Here is a 13,009-nt window from a genome sequence, read left to right as displayed (position 1 = left end):
CCCTTACGTTTAGTCTTTATACTAACACAGTGACACTCTGTAATACAATAAGGGGGATTTGTACCTGCAAAAATATTTGTGCATTTGAAATTTCACCTATATAAATAAGTTCAGATAGCCCTCGTGTAGTTTTGTGCGAAATTAAAAAAAACAACAACAAACAAACAAACCAAAGTTGATAAATTTCCAACCAGTATAACAGAACTTAAGTGACTTCTACATTTCTGCGATGCTCGAATAGCTTCGAAGAAAAAACTTCGAAAATTTTAGAGAGTAGAAATCTCGAGTTTAAAAATGAACTTAAAAATAGTCCTACAATTTTCGCAGGAGTTTGTTTAGTAGCTGTGCATACATTTTGGTGCAGTATACCTAGTCAAAGATAAACTTGGCCAGAAGCGATGAAAAAACTGATAAAATCACTCCTTGTCTTTCATGAATCAACATAAGATAGTCTTTGACCTACACAGTTTTGCCCTAGTTTGAATAAAATTTCATAGCCGTATTTTCTGTAGCCTTGTGAAACAAGAATAATATGAAGAACAAATGGATGAATTTTGTCTAACAATCAGAAAACGAACTTTTTTTTTGCTATTATTAATATTTTAGCAGCCTAGCCATTGAGATAGAAGGTATTGATTTTTTCAAGAACAAGTCTGCTTTTTAGGATGGCTTTTGCCTGTATGTTCTATTAGAATGTTTGTGAAATTCCTGGGCGGTCCTTATAATGAATCATTATCGTAGTTCAGGATAAACACTGACACTTGTTAGCCAAGATTTTCAATCAAAATGTTTGGTTCTGAAATTAATAATATAAAAGCATATGCCCATCAACTGATTACATTTATATTCTAATTTTATATTTTTTTATTTTACAGATGTTCCATCGTATTATCATAATGAAAGGACTTTTCCTTTTGATGTGCTTATGTTTAGTTAAGGGGCTCTCTTTAGATGAGATCCACGCTTACCGAAGGCCACTTAAAAAGTGGAACAACCGCGGACTAAGAAGCAACCTGCTGGAAGCTGGAGAGTTTGACTTACATGCGGTTCCCTATCTATTTAACAAAGTACATAAATTGGTGCCCGATACAGACACACCACAAGGGCACTCAGTTTTCCATAACCTGAAGAAGGATCAGCCCTTTGTTCCTTCCGAGGTTTTAACTTCTTCTGACGGTATTTTTGGTGCTGGAATCTCGAACAAGCTGCTCCACACTCTCAAAGAAATCGACCGTCAAGTGGCTCAGAAAGGAGCAGCTATACAAGACCAGAACGAATCGATGAATCCGTACGGTCAGCTGAGAAAACGCCAATACTATAATGATGAAGATAAAGAAGCTCTGTCTCTACTAAGTGGAAATGATTACGACATCGACATTGATTCTACACGTGCAGCTTATACACCCGGAGTTTCGTCGATACCCATCAAGCCTTCTTTGTGGAAAAAACAGATCTACAGTTCTCTGCCATCATTCAGCGACACGTACAATAAATGGAGAGATGTAAGCGACTCCAGCCGACAGATGCCCAAAAGTTCCGTATGGAACAAGTATAGTGAAGACGGTGAGTATTCTATATATGTCTGGGAAACAGATATCTTTAAAAAAAACTGAAATTTAGGTTAAAAAGAACTTGTGATATTTTGAACTTTGGAGTTTTTCTTAGAGGAATATTACACACTGTTTGAACATAAAAACTCCTGTATGCTTGGACTGCTGCAGGGACACTAACAGTAGATTCAGTTTTAAAATAGTTACATGAATATAAGGTGTTAAGTATGCCAAAGTTAACGTATCAGTGAAAGTATAAATTAGAATGATACTCTAACTGTTGGAGTAATGTTATATAAACCCATGGTTCGTGCGACTTATTTATATGAGGGTGTGTCGGAATATGAAGGAAATATTGACATCAATGCTTTCTACGTAAAACAAAACGGTAAATGATATTTCGCCAAGCATTACTGATGTATGTAAATATGAAAGTGTTACCCAGTTATCAGTGTGCACCAAAGAAAAGCAGCGGTCTGTAATTATTTTTTTGTTTTATGTGTGTGTGTGTGTGTTTTATCACCGGAGAATATTGGCGCAATGTGGATAGAATTGTATATATAGCGCAAAAAAGTGTACGAGTGGGCGGAGAGGTTTAATAATGGTTGAACATCAGTAGGCGAAGAAGATCGCCCAAGATACCCCAACAGTTACACCACTGATAAAATCATTGCCAAAATGGACACGGCTATCCGTGATAACAAACGATTGAGTACTGCTGAATTTGTTAATAAATTTGTAATAAATGCAGACAGTTTCCATGCCTTTATCCATGAATACCTGAACTTGAGTCCTAAAGCATTTGATAGGTATATGTGTGTTGTTTTTACAGCAAAGGCCACATTGGGCTATCTGGTGTTTCCACCGAGGGGAATCGAACTCCTGATTTTAGCGTTGTAAGTCCGTAGACGTACTGTTGTCCCACCGGGGGACCATTTGATTGGCAATAAAAAACAAAAGCATGTGGACGTGTGTACTCAGCTTTTGCAACATTACTAGGATGAAGGTAACAAGGCTCTGATACCTGTCACTTGTTTGATTTATGAATTATCTTTACTTTATGAAACTATCTTGTATGATGAACAAATAGGTGCGATATTAATAGATAACGCAGTTTATTTGTTTCAGAATTTTCGCGCAAATCTATTCAGGTTATCTGCTCATTCCTAGTTTTGAACTAGTCTAGAAGGTGATATCAAGTCAACAACACTCATCGTCAACTGTTGGGCTACTCTTACTGACTGAAAGGTGGGATTTGATCACCACACAGGAGTGCACCCACAACCTCAAAATGTGGGCAAGGGGACACTAACTAAGAATCCTCAGATTCACAGTCCGGAAACGGTGACCAAATGGTCACGCCCGGACTGTAAACTCAGTACTATGACTAATAAGCCCTTTCACTGATTTTTTTCAGAGTTAAGAGTAAAGATTTTATTCCTATGTGCTAATTAGTTATTCATAAAATCATTCTCCTCATTTATCACATCTTAAATGTGCCTTCCAATTCCATACACAAATGTGAGTTTCTAATATCTTATATGAAAATAGTTTGTTTGTTTTGTTCCATTTTGTGCAAAGCTACTCGAGAGCTAGTTGCACCAGCCGCCCTTGATTTAGAAGACGGCAACTCTTGGGCTACTCTTTACTAACGAAAAGTGAGAACGCTGAAAGGACGAGCATCTCTGTAACGGGATTCTAACTCGCAAACTCTGATAAAAATTGCGTGTCCTAATCACCAGGCCATGCCAAGCATGAAAGCAATTGAATCAGTAGTTTATCTTTTGCAGAACTGACCTAAAGTTAGCACGTTTAGAAGGATCCAACACTGATATAGTATTTAGTCTGATATTGTCAGAAAAATCGAATATGAAGGTTTTTAATTATTTATATTAGCAGCTTTTAGCTTTTTGGTGATTTTTTTACATTAGTCAAACAAATTTCTGTTTTTCGTATAAGAAACTATGATGCAGGTTCCTTTTTTTAACAGCTTTTTCTTATTTTATAGTAGTTTTTTTTGTAGTCAAGCACAAAGTTACTCAATGGGCTATCTGTGCTGTGCCCACCACGGGTATCTAAACCCGATTTTTAGCTTTATTGGAGTTATCTGGTGACTCAGCGATAAGATTGAAGGTTTATAATGTTATAATTAGGGATTCTATCCCTGCGACGGACATAGCGCAGATAACCCGTTGTGTACCTATATGTTGAAATTAGAAACTTTTATGACAATCTTTGATAGTTATTATAAGCATTCTAATTATCTCACCTATTGTATAAGACACCCATCTTTTTTTTTCCAGATTATTTTAGCAGCGAAGAACCTGAATTCGATTACTTTTTCCGTTTTCAACATCAGACAAAGTACAGCAATTAATCCAAGAAGATACACAATTTCCAAGTTTAAAGAAGAAACTAAGGAGGCAGATGTCTATGGTAGATCCAGAAGATTTACATAATATTTTTCAAGTAACAACCAAGGGGAACCGCTTGCATAGCCCTTTTAGTGGTGACAAGTTAGTAATAGGCAATAACAGAAAAGACAATAAAGATATTTTCAACTATCTTTCTTCGGAGATCGAACCACGTAATCATGAAAAAGAATCACTAAAATATCGTTTTGGAGATTTTGATGATGGCAATGAAGACGATGAAAGTGGTATCATTACTTTCGGTACTGATAAGTCTTCACCGTTCTTTACTAAAACAAAACGTCTCATTTTGAAGAAAAGAGATTACAAGTTTAATGACGACCGTAAATCAGCAATCAAAAATGAACTTAAAGAGATTTTTAAAGATGAAAGTAATACACGAAATATTAGAAAAAGACGTGCTGAATCCTCACAAGAGGCGTTATCTCAGTCAATAAATGAGAAAAATGAAACAGATGATTCAGAAACTACAAATAGAAATGGATTAAAAAAGGACTCTGGTGAAATAAGTACAGAAATATCGACTCGAAAACCCCCAAACTCCAAAGAATATTTTGAGAAATGGTTTAGAAAGGAATATATCAAAAACATGGCCAAGGTTCTGAACACTTTAAGGAAGAAGAGAAGTAATGACTGGGACTCAATGATATCCAAAGATGTTGAAGATCTTCTTTGGCATACTACGGAGGAACGGGATAAGACAAACACAGAAAATGAGCAAACGATTAAAAATATAAGCAGGATTGAGGACGCAGAAGATAGCAAAAAAACGACAGGAGAAGATACATTTGTAATTAATGGAGCTGAAAAGCGAAAGAGTTTCACTTTTCAAGAAGGCCAATTTCAACAAGTCGAAAACAAGCTAAAGAAAATCGAAAACAATATGTTAACTGATGCAATGGAGATGATCAAAGAAGGAGCCACAGAGAGCGACCTTTTGGATCCTGAAAAAATTTCACACAGATTGAAAGCTGCTATGGAATTGGATAACTTGAGAAAAGCACTAATTCATCTGCATACGACATTAGATAATATTCAACAGGATGATCAGGAAGGTGAAAATACATCACTTGGGTTGTCTCATTTTTTAGAAAAGAAAGAGAGTGAGGGTAAGTAGATATCAATGAGGCGAATAAACAATCGAGTAGTTTGCCAATTTGTTAATTATTGTTTTAAAATAAAGTTCATAAATGAATCTGACTTGTAAATTTTATCAGCTGAATAAGGTACGTTTCGAAATGTCAGAGGTTCCTTCTTCAATAAGCTAGGAGAGATAATCATAATACTAACGTTCGGAAGTATTTGGCGAATAATTATATATATATATAAAACAATAGAAATATAAATAGAAAAAAATCAGATTACAAATAAAAGGAGAAGGAAGGGAATTAGATTGGGATTTAACGGTAGAGAGTATTTTGAAGTTTAACGTGTTGACAGGATTTCCTGTTTGTATAATATGTTCACGGATGGCAAAATGAGGAGAACTGTTAATTGCTTTACTTATGTGCTCGTGTTCTAAACTGGTACATTGCCTCACAAATATAAGTGGCTTTACAATTTCTGTATGTATAGAAATAAACGAGCAGTGAACAATGGGAACTTGGTAGGTGATCCTTATAGTTGAAAAGATTATTCAGTTCAAATCTGCGTTTAAAAATAACCTTTAAATTAACTTGTAGGTAGAACAGGTTAATCAGTCTTTTTAGTTGTTTCTTGTTATTGGTGTTCTGTTCACCGGGATAATGGTAAGCAGATGCAGAGAGGAAGTTTTTATACGGTTTGTTGGTAATAGCATTAGTTAGGAACAGTGACTTTTTTCAAGGAAGTGTTTAAGGTAGCTGTTACGATGTAGAACATTTTGCAGGAATGAGAATTCTCTGTGAATGGTAAGGTAAGAGGATAAGCTCTGTTTAATGGGGAAATTGGAAGATTACCTTTGAAAGAAAATACTAAAAGGCTGTCACACAAAGTAAAAAAGTCCAGTAAATGTCATTTTACGATAGAGAAACCATTAGAGTCATGGTTGACTAAAACTTCCAAGAAAGGATTTCTCATTGTTCACGGCATTATATACGTGGAGATTGTAAGTCAGACAATGTGCAGCTTAAAGTACGAGCAAATTAACACAGGAATTTCGATCAGAACAGGCAAAAACAAAATGAACAGTTCTTCTCGCTTTGCCATTTGTGAACACAGTATACAAAGAAGATTTTTTAAAAATCCATCTACTGTTAAATCACGATCTAAGTTTTTGGTTAAAGAGACATTGTGTATTAAAATATTCTTCCTCCTCTTTAAAGTAACGATCCATCACTAGATTTTAATCTGTTCTAACGTTTATTCGTAATCTGATTTCTTTGACTTGTATTTATATTGTTCTTTGTATGTATAATTGTTCACTGAATACTTTCTAAAGCTAATATTATGATTATCATCTATAGATTCCTGAAGATGGAACCTCTGTAATTCCGAAACTTTAATTAAATATGTTTTTTGTACTTACGTTCCTGTTATTTTTTGTGACTAAACGATGTTCTCTTTTAAATGAATGCGTAAATCAAATGTTTTGTTTTTATTATACTATATTTTTATATCATTATAACAGTTTCTCAGGTTCAAAACAATAGTATTTATTAGTTTCAAAAATAATCAACTGAAAACAACAGTGAACCACAAATAGACAGTGCCACCAATACAATATTTGCAAGTGACTCGCAGGCTGGACAGAGTAAAATTCAGATCAGTTGGTTTCCAGATGGATAGAAGAAAGAAAAGTAAATGCAAGGTAATACCATCGCCTGGGTGTAAGTATCAGACCATACTGAAATAAAACTAAACAAGTCCGACACAAATATACTGGCAGGATATCAACCTCTACTGTACTAGTAAGGTGAAAACAGAATCCAGAGAAGGTCACACTGACATAGAGATTGAATGGGATTGCTGGAAAACAAAGATGCGTATGGTGTAGCTAAAAAAAATCAAAAGAAGATGAAACAATAGAGCAGTATAAAGCGAACTGGTAACATCAGTAAAGGAACTCTCTTCTACCCACCTTCGAGGCAGCCAGCTACCTCACCACGAAGGGTTGCCACATAATACTCATTTTAAATACAGGTACTGTTCTGAAGCCCATATAAGTCTATAGGTCTAGGACTAGCAAGTCCTAATGTTCATCTTGTGGATGTCGGTAAATACCTGATGTATTTCATTTCCCACAATCTTTTTTCAGGCTAACTAGTGTATGCATAAGTTGTCTGATAGCATGTCCAAAACCTTCCTACTAGGTATCTGGATGCAACAAAACAGGTGTTTATCTAGATTTCAATGGCTGAGCAGATCTGACGGATTGCGTTTCTGTAAACAAAACCGTGGCAGCAGATAACACTGTACCGAAATGATATGGAATTAATAACTAAAACTGCAGCAATTATCAAATCTGAAGAATAAATGAGGATATTGTCTATTCAAGATGGCTAATATAAACAAAATATGGTGAGACAGTCGTGCATTCTTTCAACATAACCTAAAGCGTATTAGTTTTAAGAATTCGGTTGTAATTGTTCAGAACTGTATTACATGCTAGTCCTTTATTTATTTATTTGTTTGTTTTGTGGTGTGTAGTTGAGGCACATTTGAATGCTTAACTTTCAGAGATGTAAAAATAATTTGAGGGATATGTGTAGTTCATGAAAATGTATAGGCGGGGATCTATGAATACCTTTTTTTAATGAATAAATTAGCGTAGAGTGGATGGACAGATAACTAGATGCAATCACACGCAAGTAAAAAATAGACAAGTGCGTGAGTGTTTTGGCAATTAAAGTTATAAATGGATTAGGTGAGCAGTAATTAGGGGGGGATTAGTTAAATACGTGTAGTGTACTACAGGACTTCAACAGGTCTACTGACATCAGAACAACTTTAAAAGTTTATCATAGAATTGCTTGAGATCATTCATGAGATCATTCGACTTCGTGTATAAAATTAGAAGGAAAAGAATTACTGTGCAAGCCTAACGTTACAGTTTAAAGAACGAGAAAAGTCTGCAAATATTTTACTTTTCTGTGAAGTCATCAGCTCTTAAAAACAAAACATATACGCGTTACCTTTTATAATTAATGAAATCAGAAGGTCACAGGAGTCTGGAGTTTACATATATATGCAAAATTAGGCACTTATAACAGAATTGGTAATTCAAATTCGATGACGAGAATTGGTAAGTATTACATGGTAGTGGATGTAAGCGAGTCCGAGTGTTGGGTGATAAATATTTGTAAAGAAAAATGTTCGCGTTTACTACAAATATGTGGAAAATAAAATATAAGATAACGCACAACTAAATTTCACAAGAAGTAAATATTTTTACAATTAACTGTGCATAACAATTTTCAATGTAGAGGAGGAAGATCACGAGGAAACATCTAAAACCTTTCAGGCACAACCAGCTCGCGGGAGTAAGTTCAACATGGCGGCCAGTTCTGATCATTATAGCAGTGGTGAACCAAATCAGCGAAATGGTAAGCTGAAGCTAGCAAGTAATTGTTATATATCTGTCTCCAAAATCATGCCAGTGGAAAAGATGTGCAAAGTGTTTTTACTGATTGTTTTGGTTATTGTTCTCCTTCTAGGAATTGTGCTTTTTCTTTTGCTCAGTTTTTTAGCTCTTTCTCTTTTTGCGATGTTGTAACGTCTTTAGTATGAAAGCATTTCTATTTACAAAATTTGAAGCTTGTAGTTCTCTAGGCTTTTTTTTTTTCGGCGAGAGTATATTTTTGCAGTTAGAATTTCGAAACAACAAAAACTTCACTTTCGAAGTACGTATAAAATTAAATACTAGTTTTTTGCACTCTTGTAGTCAGTTGTGTTTGTTATTTTATGTTTTATGAATGAATTAGTAGTGATGTCTTTAGTCGAGTAAAAGTCATCTTACCTCAGTCAGTTCTAGGTGTTTTTAAAATATGTGTTCTTGTAAGTTTGTAATAAATGTCTTAATCATACTGTGAAGAATAGAAGGCGGAAATAAATGACACATTTTTGGTTTATAACATACAAGTTGAAATACCCATCAACTGACGGGGAGTGTTTAAACTTAATTAAAACAATGTAAGTTTCACAGCAATCATATAGTTCAAATTAATAACTTGAACACAAACTTTATCTGAAATTTTTAAAACTATAACAAAGCTTCTTCATCAACAACATTTGCAGTTTGCTTTACATCTACCAACAAATAAAGATTTTGAGGTGACCCCACCCTTTAACAATACAGCAACTTTCATACTTTGACCTTGAAATTCTTTAGAATATTCAACATTGTCTATAGCGTCAACCTGCCAAGATTGTTTGAGATTGACTCAATAGGCTGGGAGTAATTAACCAACAGGCTTTACAAAATAGAAGTAGCGTTAAATTCAATTTTGATCACCTTAAGATATTCCCCATATTTCGTATTGTATACATACGAATTTTGTTTGAAATTAGCCCAATAAATTCGGAAGAGTTGGGATGCAAACAAACACACATTTCGTCTTTATATATATACAGATGCTTTTAGTAGTTTTTATAGTAACTCGCTGTACACTGTTTTGTGCTCTGACAGACGAAGAAGGATACATTTGATCTGAGATTTTGTAATGTAATATTATTCCTAATCTTCTTTCAGAAGACAGTTGCCTCCCTTTGCAACTATTAACCAGTAACTGCTCGGTTCTGGACGACTATTTACCTCACGGTTCGTTGCGTCAGATGTTACGTCACGCCTGTAATTGGCACGACGTGTGTTATGCATGTGTAAGTATTCATCTGTTACGTCTCCGTTCGTTAGTTAATTTTCCGTAAATTCTTTCCGACGAAACTTTAGCGACACAAGTCCTTTCTTAAATAAAACTGGTTTATTCTTTCTGAATATAACTTTGCGATACACTTAATTTCAACAGTCGCGCTATAATTCTCAACGAACGTCTCACGTGCTCGACTTCAACAATACTCAATTCAATTACACACTCTCTGACTGCAGTTCAATTACTCACTACCTTCTTGTCCCGTCACGTTGTGAACGTCTTATATATACAATACTAACACATATCTAGTAAATGCTAGGGCATTCTTGAAGGAACAGGATATTTCTAGAAAGAGGTGGCGTGATACTAGTCACGTGACCTCGCTGACGTAACACATCCATAGACTAGTAAGCGTATGCATATATAAAACAAATATTGATTTATTAGGATATTTGTGTTTGATATTATATGTGGTAGATAATCTACAAGTTAACTTTGACTATTAAAGTTACTAGTCAAGGTTGAAAGGCATGTTATTAAACTTGAAGATGCAATTTCACCATATATTAGTTGTATCGGATATACATTGGCAGACGTAAGTTTCATTTGTGATGCTACTTAACTGCAGAGTTCTCATTATCTAGTCTGGGCCATTTATCTCTTAAAACTATGACAATAGTTACACCAGGGCCGGATTAATGGGGGCTAGGGGATTCTATATTTCATGGGCCCCTTTATGCATATTCAGTTTTTTTTTAATGACTTACCACCCCTTGCCCAATTTTAAACACTGGTCATATTTCCAATTGAAGCTTTCTACATTATATAAAACATGTTCCTTTGGCGTGCACGTAGCAATTAAATTGTTATTATATGTTCATTTTGAATACGCCTTTATTCAATGCGATTTACAGGCTTTCCAAGCATAAAAGTATAATGCTCCACATATAAACATTATAGTGTGACTGTTACGTCTCCGTTTGTTAATTGATTTTCCGTAACTTCGTTCCGACGAAACTTAAGCGACACAAGTTCTTTACTTAATAAACTGGTTTATTCTTTCCGAATACAACTTTACCGATACACTCAACTTCAACAATCGCGCTAAACAAACGCTATAGCAACGAACGTGCTCAATAATACTTCTGACTGCAGATCAATTACTCACTGTCTGCACACACATTACATTCCCCTTTCCGTCACATTGTCACCCTCTTTTATATACCAGTCTACCCTCTATCTAGTAAATACTAGAGCATTCGCCAAAGTACAGGATAGTTCTAGAAAGTAGAGGGCGCCACACCAGTCACGTGACCTCGATGACGCAACATGACAAACGAAGCAGCCTCCCCTCCCCACACATACTGGGAACAACGCAATAACACGAGAAAATAAAAAAAAATATTAAGAATGTTCCCACAATGTAAAAAAGAAAAAAAGAGAACGAGTTGCGTGACGTGACACGATCACAAATCAATTATAGTTAGGATTTTGTTTATTTGTAGTTAAGCGCAAAGCTATACAATGGGCTAACTGTGCTGTACCCATCACGGGTATTGAAACCCGATTTTTAACCTTATAAGTCTAAACACTTAATGCTGAGGGGCTAAAATCAGGCAGTCGTTACTTTAATAAACTATAATTGTAAAATATGTGCTCTAACCTGATTCATAATATCATACGCTTCGTTTTATATATTATCCACTCCTTAAAACCCAAGTGTTTATCCTGCCCTGTTCACACCAATATACATGTATCAAAGACTTCACATAGCTCACGTGTTGCTAAATATACCGGCCTCAAAGAAATTACACAGCCTATTTTAGCGGATACTCGATAAGAGTTATTGGAAGTTACAAGAAGTGAGAAGTTTTACTATTCGATATGGCCAGTAAAGTATGTTCACGAATTACTTAATGTGATTTAGCCATTTACACATATCCCATCGTATTCTTCATTCACTTTCATTTATCAATTCCTTCGTTAGATCTTCGATTCAAGTAACTTGTCGACAAATGATCGCACACTAACCTTTCGAATTAACTTAATGTATGTTGGATGCGAATGGCAACAGATGGTTCGATGTGCATTTTTCATCTCTTAACTTATAACTTGGGCCTAAAGGTGACGAAACCTGTGGAGATAATATTTAGTTTTAGTTATAAAAAAATTGTTTGCTCAGTTAATTAAGTCGATAATTAAGTCGGTGTTGTGCAGTGTCGTAACTACAAAAGATGACCCCCCCCCCACTTATAAAAAGTAATTGGGTCTCCTACATTTATTACCTGTATCGGCAGTTCTTATTTGTATCGGGTTTTTAAATCGACGATATGTTGTTAATTCAACAACACCCTAACCGGAACGAGAATGTCCTGCTACAAGGCTTAGCATCTTTTCTCTCTGCCCTCCTCCCCCATTGGCACGGTATGTCTGCGGAGTTAGACAGTTAGAAACCGGGTTTCGATACCCGTGGTGGGCAGAGTACAGATAGCCCATTGTATAGCTTTGTGCTTAACTACAAACAAACAAACCTTTCTCTGTTTCTGATCACCTGATATGCTGTGTAGTTCTTTTTATTTATCTTTTATACAAACTGAACTTTTCGGTAAAAAAAATTGTCTGTAACTTTATCGTAATGATTCCCTCTGGTCATACAGTAGTGGTAGATAACATGCATACATTTTACAATGTAACTGTGATAAATGCCTTAGAAAAAGACTGCAAATACCTTATTGAGAATAAATTGTTTCTTCTATGCTATCTAGGTGGCGTACGTATCGCATCATCTTGCACATGTTAAATATACGAAAAAAGTAATTTTATATGTTTGTTTGTATTTAAGCACAAAGCTACACAATGGGCTATCTGTGCTCTGCCCACCACGAGTATCGAAACCCGGATTCTAGCGTTGTAGGTCGCAGACATGCCGCTGTGCCACTGGGAGGGCATAATTTTATTTATTAACACGTAACAATTCGTTAAGTCTTCAATAAATTGTAATATATATACGGTGTTCTATATGACTTAACATAATATTGTCAACATTATGTAACTATCGACATTTTTCAAATTCCTATGGCCTATAGTTTGTATGCAAACTCACAAAACTATTCAACTTAATTTCAAGCAGTTTTTATAGAGCTAAATATTACCTAGATTCGGTGGTGGGATTCAAAGATTTTAACAACAGGTTCTCTCACTAGCAGCATGTAAAAATATTAGATATTAAAAAAAGGAGGGG

The 13,009-nt window shown here is 35.2% G+C and overlaps 1 protein-coding gene across 1 annotated transcript in view; it reads left to right on the top strand.

Annotated features, from left to right (window-relative positions):
* Nucleotides 1-12,585, top strand: part of LOC106463890 — a 35,899-nt gene extending 23,314 nt beyond the window's left edge. The window contains exons 2-6 of the mRNA XM_022391526.1: nt 876-1,563; nt 3,854-5,091; nt 8,386-8,505; nt 9,651-9,807; nt 12,534-12,585. Coding sequence (XP_022247234.1) covers nt 3,978-5,091; nt 8,386-8,505; nt 9,651-9,807; nt 12,534-12,585 — 1,443 coding nt within the window. The 5' untranslated portion in view covers nt 876-1,563; nt 3,854-3,977. The remainder of the gene's footprint in view (nt 1-875; nt 1,564-3,853; nt 5,092-8,385; nt 8,506-9,650; nt 9,808-12,533) is intronic.
* The last annotated feature ends 424 nt before the right edge of the window (nt 12,586-13,009 follow it).

The sequence above is a fragment of the Limulus polyphemus genome, unplaced genomic scaffold (assembly GCF_000517525.1).
Source record: "Limulus polyphemus unplaced genomic scaffold, Limulus_polyphemus-2.1.2 Scaffold1510, whole genome shotgun sequence".
NCBI lineage: Eukaryota > Metazoa > Arthropoda > Merostomata > Xiphosura > Limulidae > Limulus > Limulus polyphemus.
The sequence above is the reverse complement of the archived record's forward strand: the minus strand, read 5'-3'. Positions and strand labels throughout refer to the sequence as shown.